Source organism: Epinephelus lanceolatus, chromosome 9 (genome assembly GCF_041903045.1).
Source record: "Epinephelus lanceolatus isolate andai-2023 chromosome 9, ASM4190304v1, whole genome shotgun sequence".
Classification (NCBI taxonomy): domain Eukaryota; kingdom Metazoa; phylum Chordata; class Actinopteri; order Perciformes; family Serranidae; genus Epinephelus; species Epinephelus lanceolatus.
In genome coordinates this window covers 5,991,827-6,007,618 of record NC_135742.1, presented here as the reverse complement: position 1 = coordinate 6,007,618, position 15,792 = coordinate 5,991,827, and the positions used below count along the sequence as shown (strand labels likewise).

Genomic DNA, 15,792 nt, shown 5'->3' with positions numbered 1-15,792 from the left:
AGCCAAAGCCTTCTGTTGCAGGCTAGATTCTCTAAAGTCTAAAAACAGAGCCAAGAGGAGGTGCAGAAGTTTAGTTTTCTCTCAGACCACTTGAATTACAATAAAGTTTTTTATGGGATCTCTGCTCAGTGACGCCAAAATAAAACTGCCTATCGCAGCTTTAAAAACAAAATGCCCACCTTATCCTAAAATCATCCAAACAGTGAGAGGAGTCAGAAAAATGTGTGTTTATGTGTGTGATGATTTATCTGTCTCTTTCAGTGATGATGTCAGGTCAGCTAATATCATCGCTGATGAGAACGGGGTGGAGTGCCTCGTCATCGACAGAGAGTGAGTATGCTGACATTTGAAGTGAAGTTTTGTGGACACACACAGAATATTGTTCCCTTAGTAACAGGAGGTTGTTGGAAATATTTGAATTTATGACGAAAAGTCTGAGAAAATTAAAGCTACAAATGTTTTGAGTGGTGACCTGTGACGCCGGGCTGCTTTTCTGAGCTTAGTTATTACTAAACAAAGTTTTGTTGCCTGAATTATCATCATGAAACTCTGAGTTTTCTTCCATAATCAGTTTTGACAAATCTGTGAACGCCATCTGAAAATGCCAGTCCTGATATGTCCACTGATTACCCTGCAGTCTAATGTGATCTACACAACATAATTAGATCTTCCGTAGGAAACATACAAGGGGGTATTTCAGTATCTATCAGCTGCTGTCAGCAGTGTGGGAGAAATCTTTTTCCTCGCTCTGATTTCTTCCACGTCAGTAAAATCAAAGTCGGGGTTATGAAGCCTATCAGCCAACATTCCAGTGGTTGCACGGTTGATGTAGGTTGTTGTTTTTCTAGGACATTTGATCAGACAGTGGGCACCTTCAATGAGCTGCAGAAGTACCTCCAAGGCTACGTGGCAACACTTGATCGTGACGACAAGAAGAGACATGCCAGGTAGGTGCAGCGCCGTGTGCTCAGGATGGAAGAGTGAATGAGAAGCTGATGGAAAAAAAAAAAAGTTTGGTCAGAATGAAACGTGGGTCCAAACAAAACTCATTTTTGAACCATAAACATTTCACTTAGAGTGGAAATATAAACATAACTTGTTCTCCCTCTGTCTCCGTCCAGGAGGTCGGTGTCACGTCACCAGAGCCAGCCGCTGTCCCCAGACGTCATCCAGCTGAAGGAAATGGTGTCAGCGTTTCCTTCATCCAGACCCTTTGACCACCTGGAGGTCATCGCTACTCTCGGGGTCGGCGGGTTTGGACGAGTAGAACTGGTGAGACCCGAAGAAACAAATTATCATTGATTATTCATGTCGTCTACAACTAACAAACTGACAAACTGCCAATCATACAACCATATTAAAGGATTAGTTCAGATCTTTTGAAGTCAGGTTGTATGAGGTACTTATTTATAGTCACATAGTTACCTACAGAGGATGTCAGTTGGTACCACTACAGGAGCTAAGCAATATACTGCTGTGGACAGGGTTAGCAACAAAAAGTATTGTAGCTACATAAAAAAGACCCACCTTAAAAAAAGTCTGTGACAGTATAAGTGTACGCTTTATTTTAGGGCTGGGCGATACGGACAAAAATGAATATGTCAGTATTTTCTAGGAACTGGGCTACATGTTTTCAGTTGCAAAATAAAATGCAGAGACAGGGATTTTATTCCCCTGTTTGAAAATAACAGTTACACCTCCAAAACAGTAGTCATCAGTGGAGTTTCTGTGAAGTGCCGTAAATTTTAGTTGATTAAAAACACACATTAAACATGGCTTAATAGCAGCTTTTTAAACATTAAGTACAGAAATCAGCTACACTATAACTCGCAGCATTCACAGACAAAGCCCTTGTCTTTTGCTGGACACATTTTCCACACAAATACAACATGCTAATGTTATTAGCACAAGTCTATGGCATTTTACATTGTATAAATTAGCCTAGCAACTAGTGGAAATTTCCTCTGCTCATATGAAGCCAGGATAAATCACACACAAGACCTAAAATGCTATTTTTGTGGAAGCTTTACTGTCTTCACAATTTATTGTTTCTTATCTGTGGAAAGTGGAAATAAAAGTTTCCACTGAGGGAAATGGTTTCAGCTGACAGAAACAGACAGGAGGTCTGCGTCACTGTGACATGTAGTTACATTTCTGCGGAGGTGCACATCATGTTACAGCTCTAAAAAGTGCTGCTGGAGAACTTGAGTCAGTGAGAGGGGCGGAGCTGTGTGGAGTGTGACAGAGGAGAGATAAACACTGGTATGTGTCATGTAACGCAACTTGACCCTATATCGATATTAACAGTGTTGTGTAAATTTATATCCTGCTTGAAAATATATCGATATATCGTACATAGTCGTGATAGCACCCAGCCCTAATACATGTAGAATATTTTCACCCCTTTATCGTACTGTCAGACAGTGATTTCTAATAGGGAAATGAAGCCATTATATCGTCTTTAATGCCAGACTCCATTGAGAAAAAGAGTGATTTAACGTTGCTGAAAACAGGAGCTGCCTTACAAAAAATAAATAAATAATTTTTTAAAAAAAATTATATATATATATATATATATATATATATATATATATATATATATATATATATATATATATATATGCCAATATATTATTTTTTTATTTGCCAATATATTATTTTTTTGCTGTAAAATGTTTTGCAATATGCTAAAGTATTGCCATAACTTATATTGCGATATATTGTGATTTATTTCTTTTTTCAACTGCAAATAAAGGAAGAACTTTGTCACTGTCTGTTTCAGCTAATAAGATAAAGTTTTCAGTCTTTTTATCTCACTTAAATAATTTTATTGCAGAAAATTTTATTATTCTAGTAGGCCACCAAAAGTTTAATTTAATTTTGCAATATTAATAATTTATATAATTAAAAAAACAATACTTGCCATGCAGAATATTGCCAAGTCTGTTGTCCATCTTGTGACATCCCACCCTGTTATTTCCACCTGCAGGTGAAGGTGCAGGGCCAGGACATCACCTTTGCCCTTAAAGTCATCAAGAAGAAGCACGTGGTGGACAACAGGCAGGAGGAGCACATCCACTCGGAGAGGAAGATCCTCGCTGAGGCTCGCTCGCCGTTCGTTGTCAAGTCAGTCCTCCTGCTCAGCGTCTGAACCCATTTCCATTTTTTATCCTATGATGAAGCTCTGCTCCATTAGTCTGAGAAAACAGTGCGGTGCTTATTAGTTTTTGATGAGATCACAGTCGAGGCCTCGAGCAGATTACATCTTCTCAATGGGGTAGAATGGCAGGGGATATTAAGATGTCTGTGACCAAAATGTAGTTATTTGTTATGAAACATTGCAGCGGCAGCTTTTCTTTTCGTGAGATTACGATGATCCAATTTCACCGTACGCAGCGGAAGAGACGCAGATATTAAAGCCATTCTTCACCTCCTGAAACACTCCTCCTGTTGACCTCCTCTTCATACACCCCATGTGTTTATTTTACCTTTTTCATATGTTTTTATTATCATCTCTTCATATTTCTAATCTGTTTCCAAGACTGATGTAATGTGATCTAAGATTCAGGAGTATGTTGGGTGACAGTGTGGTGGAGCAGTTAACGTCCGCTCTGCTGTCTCAAGTGTCTCTGAGCGTGATATTGACTCTCTGTATGTCCTCCTGGGCTGCTATTAGCAATTTACTCTGACAGTATTACCACAAGGGTCAATTAAAGTCACATTAGTTCACAAATGAAGCAATAATTTGAGCAGTAATGTCTTTAAATATATTATAGCGCAGTGCAATAATAACCACTGAGGCTGTATTGATTCATTTAAGCGCCCTGGTTACTGGTTATGATCTCTCGCTGCTGCTTTATATATGCAGTTTATCAGTTTACTGTTTAAGAGCAAGAAATCAAGCCAGAGTTAAGCTGTTTTTTTTTAACTAAATAAAACTAATGTGGACTCTTTAGGCAAGTGATTATTAAATGTGACTACTTTCTTAATTTCTACTAATTTTCACTGATAATTAAATTACATAGAAAGAGATTAGTGAAAAAAACTGCACCCTAAATATTTAATAACCAGTGAGACCACTAATTATATAATTGTAACAGGAACATGCTGATCGTAAATGATTAACAGGATCTCCGTGGATCCTTAAAGGTTCAGTGTGTGGGGTTTATTGGCAGAAATGGAATATAACAAGTATGTTTTCTTTAGTTATAATCACCTGAAAGCAAGAATCATTGCGGTTTTGTTACCTTAGAATGAGCCGTTTATATCTACAGTACAGGCCAAAAGTTTGGGCACACCTTCTCATTCAATGCGTTTTCTTTATTTTCATGACTATTTACATTGTAGATTCTCACTGAAGGCATCAAAACTATGAATGAACACATGGGGAGTTATGTACTTAACAAAAAAAGGTGAAATAACTGAAAACATGTTTTATATTCTAGTTTCTTCAAAATAGCCACCCTTTGCTCTGATTACTGCTTTGCACACTCTTGGCATTCTCTCCATGAGCTTCAAGAGGTAGTCACCTGAAATGGTTTCCCAACAGTCTTGAAGGAGTTCCCAGAGGTGTTTAGCACTTGTTGGCCCCTTTGCCTTCACTCTGCGGTCCAGCTCACCCCAAACCATCTCGATTGGGTTCAGGTCCGGTGACTGTGGAGGCCAGGTCATCTGCCACAGCACTCCATCACTCTCCTTCTTGGTCAAATAGCCCTTACACAGCCTGGAGGTGTGTTTGGGGTCATTGTCCTGTTGAAAAATAAATGATCGTCCAACTAAACGCAAACCGGATGGGATGGCATGTCGCTGCAGGATGCTGTGGTAGCCATGCTGGTTCAGTGTGCCTTCAATTTTGAATAAATCCCCAACAGTGTCACCAGCAAAACACACCCACACCATCACACCTCCTCCTCCATGCTTCACAGTGGGAACCAGGCATGTGGAATCCATCCGTTCACCTTTTCTGCGTCTCACAAAGACACGGCGGTTGGAACCAAAGATCTCAAATTTGGACTCATCAGACCAAAGCACAGATTTCCACTGGTCTAATGTCCATTCCTTGTGTTTCTTGGCCCAAACAAATCTCTTCTGCTTGTTGCCTCTCCTTAGCAGTGGTTTCCTAGCAGCTATTTGACCATGAAGGCCTGATTGGCGCAGTCTCCTCTTAACAGTTGTTCTAGAGATGGGTCTGCTGCTAGAACTCTGTGTGGCATTCATCTGGTCTCTGATCTGAGCTGCTGTTAACTTGCGATTTCTGAGGCTGGTGACTCGGATGAACTTATCCTCAGAAGCAGAGGTGACTCTTGGTCTTCCTTTCCTGGGTCGGTCCTCATGTGTGCCAGTTTCGTTGTAGCGCTTGATGGTTTTTGCGACTCCACTTGGGGACACATTTAAAGTTTTTGCAATTTTCCGGGCTGACTGACCTTCATTTCTTAAAGTAATGATGGCCACTCGTTTTTCTTTAGTTAGCTGATTGGTTCTTGCCATAATATGAATTTTAACAGTTGTACAATAGGGCTGTCGGCTGTGTATTAACCTGACTTCTGCACAACACAACTGATGGTCCCAACCCCATTGATAAAGCAAGAAATTCCACTAATTAACCCTGATAAGGCACACCTGTGAAGTGGAAACCATTTCAGGTGACTACCTCTTGAAGCTCATGGAGAGAATGCCAAGAGTGTGCAAAGCAGTAATCAGAGCAAAGGGTGGCTATTTTGAAGAAACTAGAATATAAAACATGTTTTCAGTTATTTCACCTTTTTTTGTTAAGTACATAACTCCACATGTGTTCATTCATAGTTTTGATGCCTTCAGTGAGAATCTACAATGTAAATAGTCATGAAAATAAAGAAAACACATTGAATGAAAAGGTGTGTCCAAACTTTTGGCCTGTACTGTACATAAGGAGCGGGTCCTTGTCCATGGAGTCCACCATGTTACACCACCATGTTTCTACAGTAGCCCAGAATGGACAAACCAAACACTGGCTCTAGACAAGGCCATTCACGTTTTCACGTCAGCCACAGTAGTTAGCAGCCGCTTTGCGACAAGCAGCATTCGTACACACCGTTTTTTTTGTTCATGAAAGTTCATGAAACTGCTTTTTTTGTGTGATTTTTTTTTGTTTGTTTTGTTTTGGAGAGGAAGAGACCTCTGTAGATAATTCAGCTCCCAGTAAAAAGCTCCTTAACATCTGAAGTTATCAGACAAAAAGATAAGCGCACATTAGCAGGTGCTGGGCTAGCGGACGGTCTGCGACATGCAAAACAGCTTGGAGAAGCGCTAACGCTAACATGAAACTGCTTTATTCAGTGTTTCTACCAATTCTAATCACTTGGAGTCTCATTTATAAAACAATGCGTATGATCTATACTAAAAAAGTTTGTACGGACAAAAGCCAAAGATAGCGTGCGCCAAAAAATATACAACAATTTCTATAATCAGGCTTCCACCTCACCATCTGCCTCACCAGTTCCCCATCTCCAAAATGAGCATGAGCCAAACTTTCTCCCATCAAGCCTGTTTTTACAGATCACAACTTTTGTGTAGGAAGTGGCGTACGCCTCTCTCAGGCCTCATTTTGTGCCTGCGCAATGTTTTGGTCTGTTTGTTTTGGAGAGCATGAGACCTCTGTGGATAATTCTACTACCGGTAAGAACCTCCTGAGCACTGAAGGAATTCTAACCAGGAGAAGTTTCAGCTGGTTGCAATCTCCAATCCTCACCTCTATATGACATTAAATGTATGTTTTAGTCCCCCTAAATCGTACACACTGGACTTTTAAAAGCCTTAAAACATCTTCGATTAAGTATTTGATATTCAAGGGCTAAAAAATGTCTCGAAATTTCTGAATTGTTGAAGGGGAGGCATACCACTTGATCTGGGGCAGAGTGAATATAAGCATCTATTGTTTTGGAATTAAAACTTCCATGTCTGTCCAACACATTCTCACTCCGACCTTGTCACATATTGACCTTTGATCATCGACTTTCCACGTCCAGGTAGGATGTGCAAGGTGAGCAACCGACGCACCCAGAGTACCTACCTTGCACGTCGTATCTGGACGTGGAAAGTCCATGATCAATGTTAATGTTTATGTTTACATGAAGGTCAGACCTGTTATTCTGAAGTGCAACCTGCCTGTGCTCCTCTTCCTCCAGACTGTATCGCACGTTTAGGGACAACAAGTACGTGTACATGCTGCTGGAGGCCTGTCTGGGTGGAGAGATCTGGAGTCTGCTCAGAGACAGGTAGGAGTGAATTTTGAAAACCTCACAAAAACATTTAGCTCGCTGTCTCTAAAACACCATCCATTCCCCAGCATTGTCATTTTCTTACTGGCTTGCAGCGTACAGTGACAGTATTACTGTTAGGTTACCATTTAATGAGGGACTCGCAGGTCCAGTTGTCATAAATCACTGCCTGTAACTGTGTTCAGGTGCATCTGTGTAATGAGACCACTTTTTCTGCTTCACCGCCTCCTGAACAGCGTAGGGTTCGACCCCACTTGTCAGCAAAAAGTTTAAATGAAGCTTTCTCATCTTTAGGGGGAGTTTTGATGAGCCCACTGCCAAGTTCTGCGTTGGCTGCGTTACAGAGGCTTTCGATTACCTCCACCGCAAGGGTGTCCTCTACAGAGACCTGAAGCCTGAGAATCTCATGCTGGATGCTGAGGGATACATCAAACTGGTGAGCGACTGAACATACTCTGGTCTGGGAAACAGCTGGCAGATGTTTCTCTTCAAATTCTTCTTAGATCTTTGTTGGTTTTGTCTGTTGTGACTCGGTGGTCTAGTCACAAATTTGCAGTGTACAACTGGTTGATAATCAAGGAAGTAATACAAAAAATAATTGTGAGTGGTCTGTTAGAATATATTAGTTAAAAGTTTTAGCCTATTCACTTGTAGTGTCCACCCTTAGGGTATTTTTTTGGGAAATAAAAGTTAATTGATTGACTCTGCCTTCTCAGGTTGACTTTGGTTTTGCCAAGAAGATCAGATGCGGCCAAAAGACGTGGACCTTCTGCGGGACACCGGAGTACGTGGCCCCTGAGATCATCCTCAACAAAGGCCACAACTTCAGTGTGGACTTCTGGTCTCTGGGCATCCTCGTGTTTGAGCTCCTTACTGGCAGGTCAGTGCGTGTGGTCATGTCTGCTTCCAGTAATGCACCTAATAATCATCCTCCCTCTGGCTATCACTTCAGTCTCCTTCCTGATTGGCAGTAATCATTGATAGCTAACTTGAACGGAGTGCTGCTGAAGAAGCTTCACTCCAACTGACCTCAGCCATAAATATGTGTCTTTTTTTCCTCCACTCCACAGTCCTCCGTTCTCAGGGAGTGACCAGATGATGACGTACACTTTCATCTTGAAAGGCATCGAGAAGATGGACTTCCCCAAGAAGATAACCAAGAGACCCGAGGACCTCATACGCAAGCTGTGCAGGTACACCAGTAGAACGTTAAAAAAAATAGCTTGAAAATCCTCCAATTCACCACTTTTAGCCACATTTCTCAGAACAGAATCTGAACAATCCATCAGAACAACAAAATGGCATTGTACATACTGATTTTCAGTATTCAAACAAAGCAAGCAAAGTTACAGAAGAAGACACTGTCTTTGGGACAAAACAGTAACTTCAAACCTTGATCTGCTTTACAGGAGAAATCCCTCAGAGCGACTGGGCAACCTGAAAAATGGAATAATTGATATCAAGAAGCACAGGTAAGAAGGTCTGATTTATTCTGTAGCTGATCTCAGTGGGGAGATTAACCAAGCTATTAGAGCTGATTGAACATTATGAACGTGGGCCAGCGGTTTATGACCTCAGCAATTAGATAATGACTGAACACACTGTACAAGAGCGGTGGGTGAGCGCACAGCATAGTCAAATGAGAAGGAATGACATGCAGCAAAGGGCCAGTGGTCAGACTTGAACTGTGGTCGCCCCCACTGTGGACTCAGTCTATATGGGGCGTGCACTCTACCAGGTGAGGTAGAGGTCGTCTCCTAAAACAGCCTTTTCAATGCATTTTGGCTTTTCTTCCACTTGAAAACTAGCCTGGAAATCCAGACTCAAATCTAGAAAGATTTTGAGTCCGGCCCTCACCGATACACCCTTCCTACCCAAGGGGTGGCACTAACTGAGGTATTTCAAATGCCGCCGCATGCAATTGGATAGCAAGATAGCCAATCAGAGCAAAAAACAAGGTGACGTATTCATTGCACTAAGCCCCATTTGTTTGCGGACCAGTGGGGCTAACTGATATATTATGCTTTTGCCATATCCCGTCGGCAAAACGGCAAAAATGTAAGATAAGTGTAGTTGGCTTAGCGTTTTTTCCAAAGCTAAATTAAATGGACGCAGTCCTTCGGCAGCTGCCATCTTGGCTGTTTACTTTGCGACTCCTACGGAGCAGCACTGTCCTCTTCATGTTACGCCCGCCAAGATTCAGCCCATGCAGAACAAATTCAAATTTGCTAGGGGCGGGGCATCTGGATTTCCAGGTTACATGAAAACTGCATTTTAGGTCACTGAAAATGGACCCTTTGTAAATCCCCTTTCATAATGAAAAGGATGACAGCATGTTAACTGGAGAGCCAAACACCAGTATGGAAGTTTTACACAGTTTTAGAGGCAAACAACACAATTGTACGAGGGGGTCTGATGCAGCGCTGAGGTACCATCCCCAGAACCACTGCCTTAGTTGCCAATTGTCAGTTGGCCATCTGCCAGTGTAGTTGCCTTCTAGCTCTAGCTAACATCCAACACCAAGCCCATAAAGGTCCCATCAAACCACATCAAAAGCGAAACTGCTCGACTCAGTAAACCCGTCAATGAGCGGTCACCACCGTGTGATGTCAGTAAACTCATTAATACATGAATCCATAGGCTGCGTGCAGCTCTACAATAAAATCTGACTTTACCCATTTTAAATACTAAAAAAAACAAGAATTGGAAAATCTAAATCTTAGAAAGTGCCCAGGAGGCGAACTGGCGCTTCTCCAGCTACCAGTCCGCTTTCCATGCTTGAACCAGGGACCGTCGGGTTCTCAAGCCAAGTCCTTATGGACTAAACTACTGCTACTACTGCTGGGCAAAGGGCCGCGAGCTAGAATCCAACAATTGAAAGGACATTGCCTTCGCAAATGGGACACCCGCTCTACCCATTGAGCTATTGGACGCCCCTTTGGCGGGTCAGTGTTGATATTGTGGCAGGTATTTATAAAAGAAATTAACGTATGGGAAACACAACACCCTTATTATTACAGTTACATAAGTTAAGAACTTCTTTTTAAAATACAAGAATGTGGAATTATCGGTTATCGGTATTGTGCATCTCTACCGATCTCAAAATAGTCTTTAGTTAAATGTGTTGTTGACCTCAGGCCTTTAAACTGATAACGGCTCTTACTCATCATACTGGGCCTCCTTTCAGCCCCAGGAACCAGAGGTCAAGGCAAATGTTCACAAAGGTTCCTCAAACACAGTAACGTTTGAGCGGGACGTTGGTCAGGGACAGTCCTGCTGTCAGGCTTCAATTTTAAATATTTCTCCTATGTGTGTTTGTGCTGGCTGAGTCAGATTTACTTACAGACATGTTTTTATCTGCTCCATAATGTGTCTGAAGGTGGTTTAACGGCTTCAACTGGGAGGGACTGAAGGCGAGGACTTTACCATCTCCACTGAAAAGAGAAGTAAGTGCAGATATTTATTCAAACGTGTAAAACTAGGAGTCTTTACAAGTTCTAATTCAAAGCAAATATAATGACGGAAGAGCACAGAAAGAGATTTGCCCTCATGTCTTGCAAGACATGTTGCAGCTAAAAACACCACGACACAAAGTGTATGTGAATATGAACAATTAAAATACCAGGATTAGATTATTCTATTGAGCTTTGAAGTCTTGCATGAGCGTGTCTTGGTGCAGTCAGCTTTACCCCTTTATCTTTTGTCTCGTTCACATTTTATTGGGTTTACAATAAACACATGTGGAAATGAAGTGGAACAAACATTCATGTTTCTGCTGACTTCTGCTGTGCACATGTCAAAGAGGGCAGCAGATGTATCAGTGAACCCTGGGTGGTTGATTTCTAGTGTTCCTCAAGGTTTCTCAGAGGAGGGTATCAGTTGAACATTAACTACGAGAATGAGCTCCAAAATAAGAACTGACTGACTGACAGCACTGTTAGTAATCGAGGAGGTATCTTAAGAAATCAGTCTCTCACCGTTGCGTTCTTCGTTGTCTTCTCTTCCAGCTCACTGGTCCAACAGATCACAGCTATTTTGACAGCTACCCTCCAGATGAGGACAGTCCTCCTGATGAGCTGTCTGGCTGGGACATGGACTTCTGAGACCTTCTGCTCCATCTTTCCATTGTTGTCCTTCCTTTGTACACCCTAACAACCGAAACTAATGGGAAAAGTGGGTTTCCAGGTGACCTCCCATCACCTCTGGCAGCCGTGGTGGAGGTCGTCACGTTCTGGGCGACTGTAGCTGAAATTCGCTGGTTACTTTATAAGGTTATGATTTGGGCATCTTGACAAAAATGAAGAGTTAAAGGAGAATTCTCCGTTGAGTTTGTTTTGTTAACATCACTGTCATTTTGGATAATAAATCTGATTGGCACTCCAGTGAATGAGGTACAGCTTAGAAGTAAAGCAGCAGTAGCACGTTAGCTTAAAAGCTAAAATCCATAGTACGAAAAGCTACTGAGGTTCTCCACAATCTCCTTCTGAGAAATGCTGCACTTCTGTGTTGCACTTAAATCCACAACAGCCGGCAGGGTGTGTGGGTGGGAAGCCAGTGAGGGATCAAGTCTTTGGATGGCAGGGAAACTTGTGCAAAGCGAGTAAGGCATGTGTTAAAAAAACAAAAACAAAAACAAAAAAGCACATGTATGCGTGACTTTGGAGATCAGTAAAAAGAATCAGCTCAGCTCATAATCGATTCCAAAATAATAACAACTTACAAGTCCTGGAAAAAAACATGTTTTTAAATTCTGCAGTTGGGATTTGGACTTCATGCGCTTCAGGCTAGAGTTCCAGTTAACGACCATGCAAAGTGTTTACAACATGGCGGACCACAACTGGTGCTCCGAACAAATCAAAAGGGGCCAATGTTGTCCAATTTACAACTCAATTTGGAGAAAAAAATGTTGGCATTGTACATTTCTGCAAACCATGGATATGTTACTTTTGTACTTTAGTATGTAGCAGATACACTGAAAGTTGAAACTACTTGTCTTTACGTTTCTACATTGCTGTGGTTAAAATGTACTTAGGTTAAGGCACAAAAACCATTTGGTTACAGTTTGGAAAAGATTGTGTTTGGCTTAAAGTACCCTGTTTTGGTTGCGCTATCCCCGCTGGAAACACAGCAACATCTCTGTGAATAAACAGCCGTTTTATCGTGGCGCTATCCCCAGTAGAGAAACAGTGACGAGATGCTAAATAACACACATTAAGTGGTTAAAAATCCATTGAAACTGCAACGATGATTTGCTAAAAACAACCAGTTTTGTTGTTTGTCAGTTGCAGAAAGTGGTCTGCATCTTGGCAGGCATCTTGCCTAAGTGACATGCCATCCACCCTCCCCTCCACCTCCCAATGACAAAGTCAGCTCATATACTACGTCACTTTAGAAACACTGATATGATAGGGATGAAACATACAAATGAAGCATACCTGTGGTTTGCAGAATAGACCCTTTTACAGTTAGTAAACAGTATGACGCTTTTGGTGGGCGGGGCTTAGCTGGAGACAAAACAGTTCTCCGTAGAAATTAGCTAGTGAATTCTGTTGGCTTGTTTCAGACAATGGAGGAAGATGATGTGAGTGGTGCATTTAGAAATACTCATGCAGAGTAGCAGAGTGCACTCTGGACATTCTGTCTGTGGAGACGGAGCAGCAGAGCGCCAAGTGGAGTGAATGTGTGATTAACTTAACCGTTGGTTCATTCATGTAGAAATATAACGCTCTGTGTCTGTGACCAACAGGGCTCTCATTTTAGTGTAGAGCGTCAGACTGAATTTACCAACGCACCATGTCAGGTCACTCACTCTCTGGGACCGCCAGTGTTACTTGAATAAGTAAACACTGACCAACAGGACCAGACTAGCCCGACCCGTATGCTCTCACCAGCGTTGCCAGGTGTACGATAATTATTGTATTTGTACGATAATTTGGCCCTCTGTACGATGTACGATCAATAATCCCCAAAAAGGCCAAATGTATGATAATTTGACCATTTCATGAATGTGTGGTTGTAATCAGTATGCCGGAGTTTTTTTGTGAGCCCTGAAGGCATCTGTTCCCATGTGACATGTTTCCAGCCAATCACACTTTGCTTAGTTAGCATGCGATACGGGTGACGTTTGTCTTTCAACAATGAGCACAATTGGCTGAATGGTCAGCTGTACAGGCCCCACGAGGCGCTAGACCCGTCAGGAAGTCGAGTGAGAATGAGATTCAAAACAGAAGAAGAAGAAGAGGAAAAACAGAAGCAAGGAAAATGGAAAAAAAGTAAACCAAAAAAGTAAACACTAGAGTGACTATATTTGCCTATAGTGCATCAGTAGGATTGTTATTTTGGTTATGACGGATGTACGATAATTTCCCTCAAAATACGGTCATTTTGAGTCTCTGGTACGATAATCCTACATTTCCCATCTGGCAACGCTGGCTCTCACTCAGTGGATGGATGATGTCACAGGAAGCCAATCTTACAAAGGAGGACCACACTTGTTTGTTTTGCTATGGAAGCTAACGTTAGCTAATGTGCTAAAAAGTTAGCGTTCCAGAGAAATCCAGTCTTCCTCTTAATCCCTCCTCAGTTTCTGATGAGGTGGACATGATAACCCTTAATACACATAACGTTATTCATCCCTACAACAGGAAATACTTTTTCCCTAACCTGATATGAAGTGTGCGCTGCACATGTGAGCGTTTTTGATGATGGCCTCCATCCAGTCCTTTGGTCTTATCACATTTAACCAACTTTGTTTTTGTTGACGGGCAGTGGCGGCTGGTTTTGAGCCATGACTCCTTCTATTCTGGCTCCCAATAACACAACAAGACAAACACATTTTAACACTCCTGTGTGGCTACAGCCCTGTGGTGGAGAGGCAGGTTTTGCCTCCAGCTAATAAAATTACATCATTGTGACATCAGGGTTAAAAGGGTCTATTGTACAATGTCGACATTTTCTTCTGGCCACTGGGCCGCCAATTTAATCATTCAAGTGACAGTGTGGTACACGATGACATTTTCACCACACACTGTGCCACTGACAGAGTGAAGCAACTTAACAAATGCAACATTAGATGCTTTTATCTTTGCTGTAGTTTCAAAATCCATACCGTTATTAATTACAGCTTTAGCTTTGCAAAGCTAGCCTGCAGGCGAATTACTCAGGCTTTTTCTCATACTGCTTTGGAAGGAGTCCTGTGTCACAGTATCATGTTCGCAAATTCCTTAATCAGTCTACGCCCAAGTAATAATCTTTCACAGATACCTCTGAATGATTGTTTTCAGACACTTTTCTATGGGCCCTCATGACGGCTCCAGATGTGGTTGGTGGGGAATATTTGTGATGCAGCTGCAGAGTCTTTATATCTTACAGCTGAGGGGATTTTGTGATGACATGTGCAATTTGTTTACCGCTGTAGAGGAATGGAGGTGTGTGGGGAGGAGATATGTGTGGAGATGACACTGCAAAAATACAGGCAACTCGAGAACAAACAGACTCGGGAGAAGAGACTCTACTTATCTGCTTAGACGGCGTCTAACCACAGCGCACTCCTGTCCCACACATGAAACATTCGTGCTAAGAAGCATCAAGAGTTCCTACATGAAGAGTTCCTTCCCCACTTCAGTTATAGAGTGTGAGCATCCCGCGGCATGGTGCCTGACCTGAAGAAATATTTACCTTTTTGAAGCTGAGTCAACTCTGTGGTTCCCAGCTTCTTAAGTAGAAGGGGTTCTGCTTGGTCTGAGGCGTTGATGATGTGAGGAGGAGCAGCAAAGAGGCCAAACGAGGCTTCGGGTTAAAAAAAACACGTACTTTCCATTTTTAAACACTTGAGGTTTACAGTAAATCGACTGTGTACCATGTGTTTATGTATATACTGTATACTGTAAAGCACAAGCATCAAAAATACACAATTTATACAACCCAAGCTACTTGTTCCTTAATGTAAACCTTAAAAACTGGGTGAGTGAATTTTGTAAATATCGCATATACATTATGTTTGTGTATACATTGACTGGTGAATGTGTGTGTACAGTATGTACAGTGTGTGATAATGTCTGTGTATGGAAGCACCTGATATTCCTGGAGAAGCTGTGGCCTTAAGATAATGACTACTGATTCCAGGATGCAGCTGTGTTTGTTAAATATTTCAGATAGAGTTTGTGTTTTCTCTTAAAATTTGACTTTTTGTAATTGAATCAAATAGTTTTCTTAGATTGGTTGATTAAAATGTTATTTTATGCCACGATAGATATTATTATTTCTTTTATTTTCATACCGACATGTGCAGACCTTTGCCACTGTGGACATTTTGACTTGTCAGACACATCTATAATAGCTGCATTGTGTTCATTATCAGACCTGATAGCTGATCTGAATTGCCACTTCATTCAACTCTATAGTATATTCATCCTGACATCATGTTCATGTTTGCCAATTTCTGTTGGCAGGATGTCATGTTTCGTTTTGCCATTACCAAACAGTAGCAAGTGATTTAACAATTTTCACAAAAAAATAGAGGACAATACTTTTTAAA

General features: G+C 41.6%; 1 protein-coding gene across 1 annotated transcript in view; it reads left to right on the top strand.

Annotated features, from left to right (window-relative positions):
• prkg2 (protein kinase cGMP-dependent 2) overlaps window positions 1-15,508 on the top strand; it is a 51,096-nt gene extending 35,588 nt beyond the window's left edge. The window contains exons 9-19 of the mRNA XM_033620170.2: window positions 262-330; window positions 849-947; window positions 1,122-1,272; window positions 2,990-3,126; window positions 7,164-7,253; window positions 7,551-7,692; window positions 7,973-8,136; window positions 8,327-8,449; window positions 8,666-8,728; window positions 10,636-10,702; window positions 11,264-15,508. Of these exons, the coding sequence (XP_033476061.1) occupies window positions 262-330; window positions 849-947; window positions 1,122-1,272; window positions 2,990-3,126; window positions 7,164-7,253; window positions 7,551-7,692; window positions 7,973-8,136; window positions 8,327-8,449; window positions 8,666-8,728; window positions 10,636-10,702; window positions 11,264-11,359 (1,201 nt within the window). The 3' untranslated portion in view covers window positions 11,360-15,508. The remainder of the gene's footprint in view (window positions 1-261; window positions 331-848; window positions 948-1,121; window positions 1,273-2,989; window positions 3,127-7,163; window positions 7,254-7,550; window positions 7,693-7,972; window positions 8,137-8,326; window positions 8,450-8,665; window positions 8,729-10,635; window positions 10,703-11,263) is intronic.
• The last annotated feature ends 284 nt before the right edge of the window (window positions 15,509-15,792 follow it).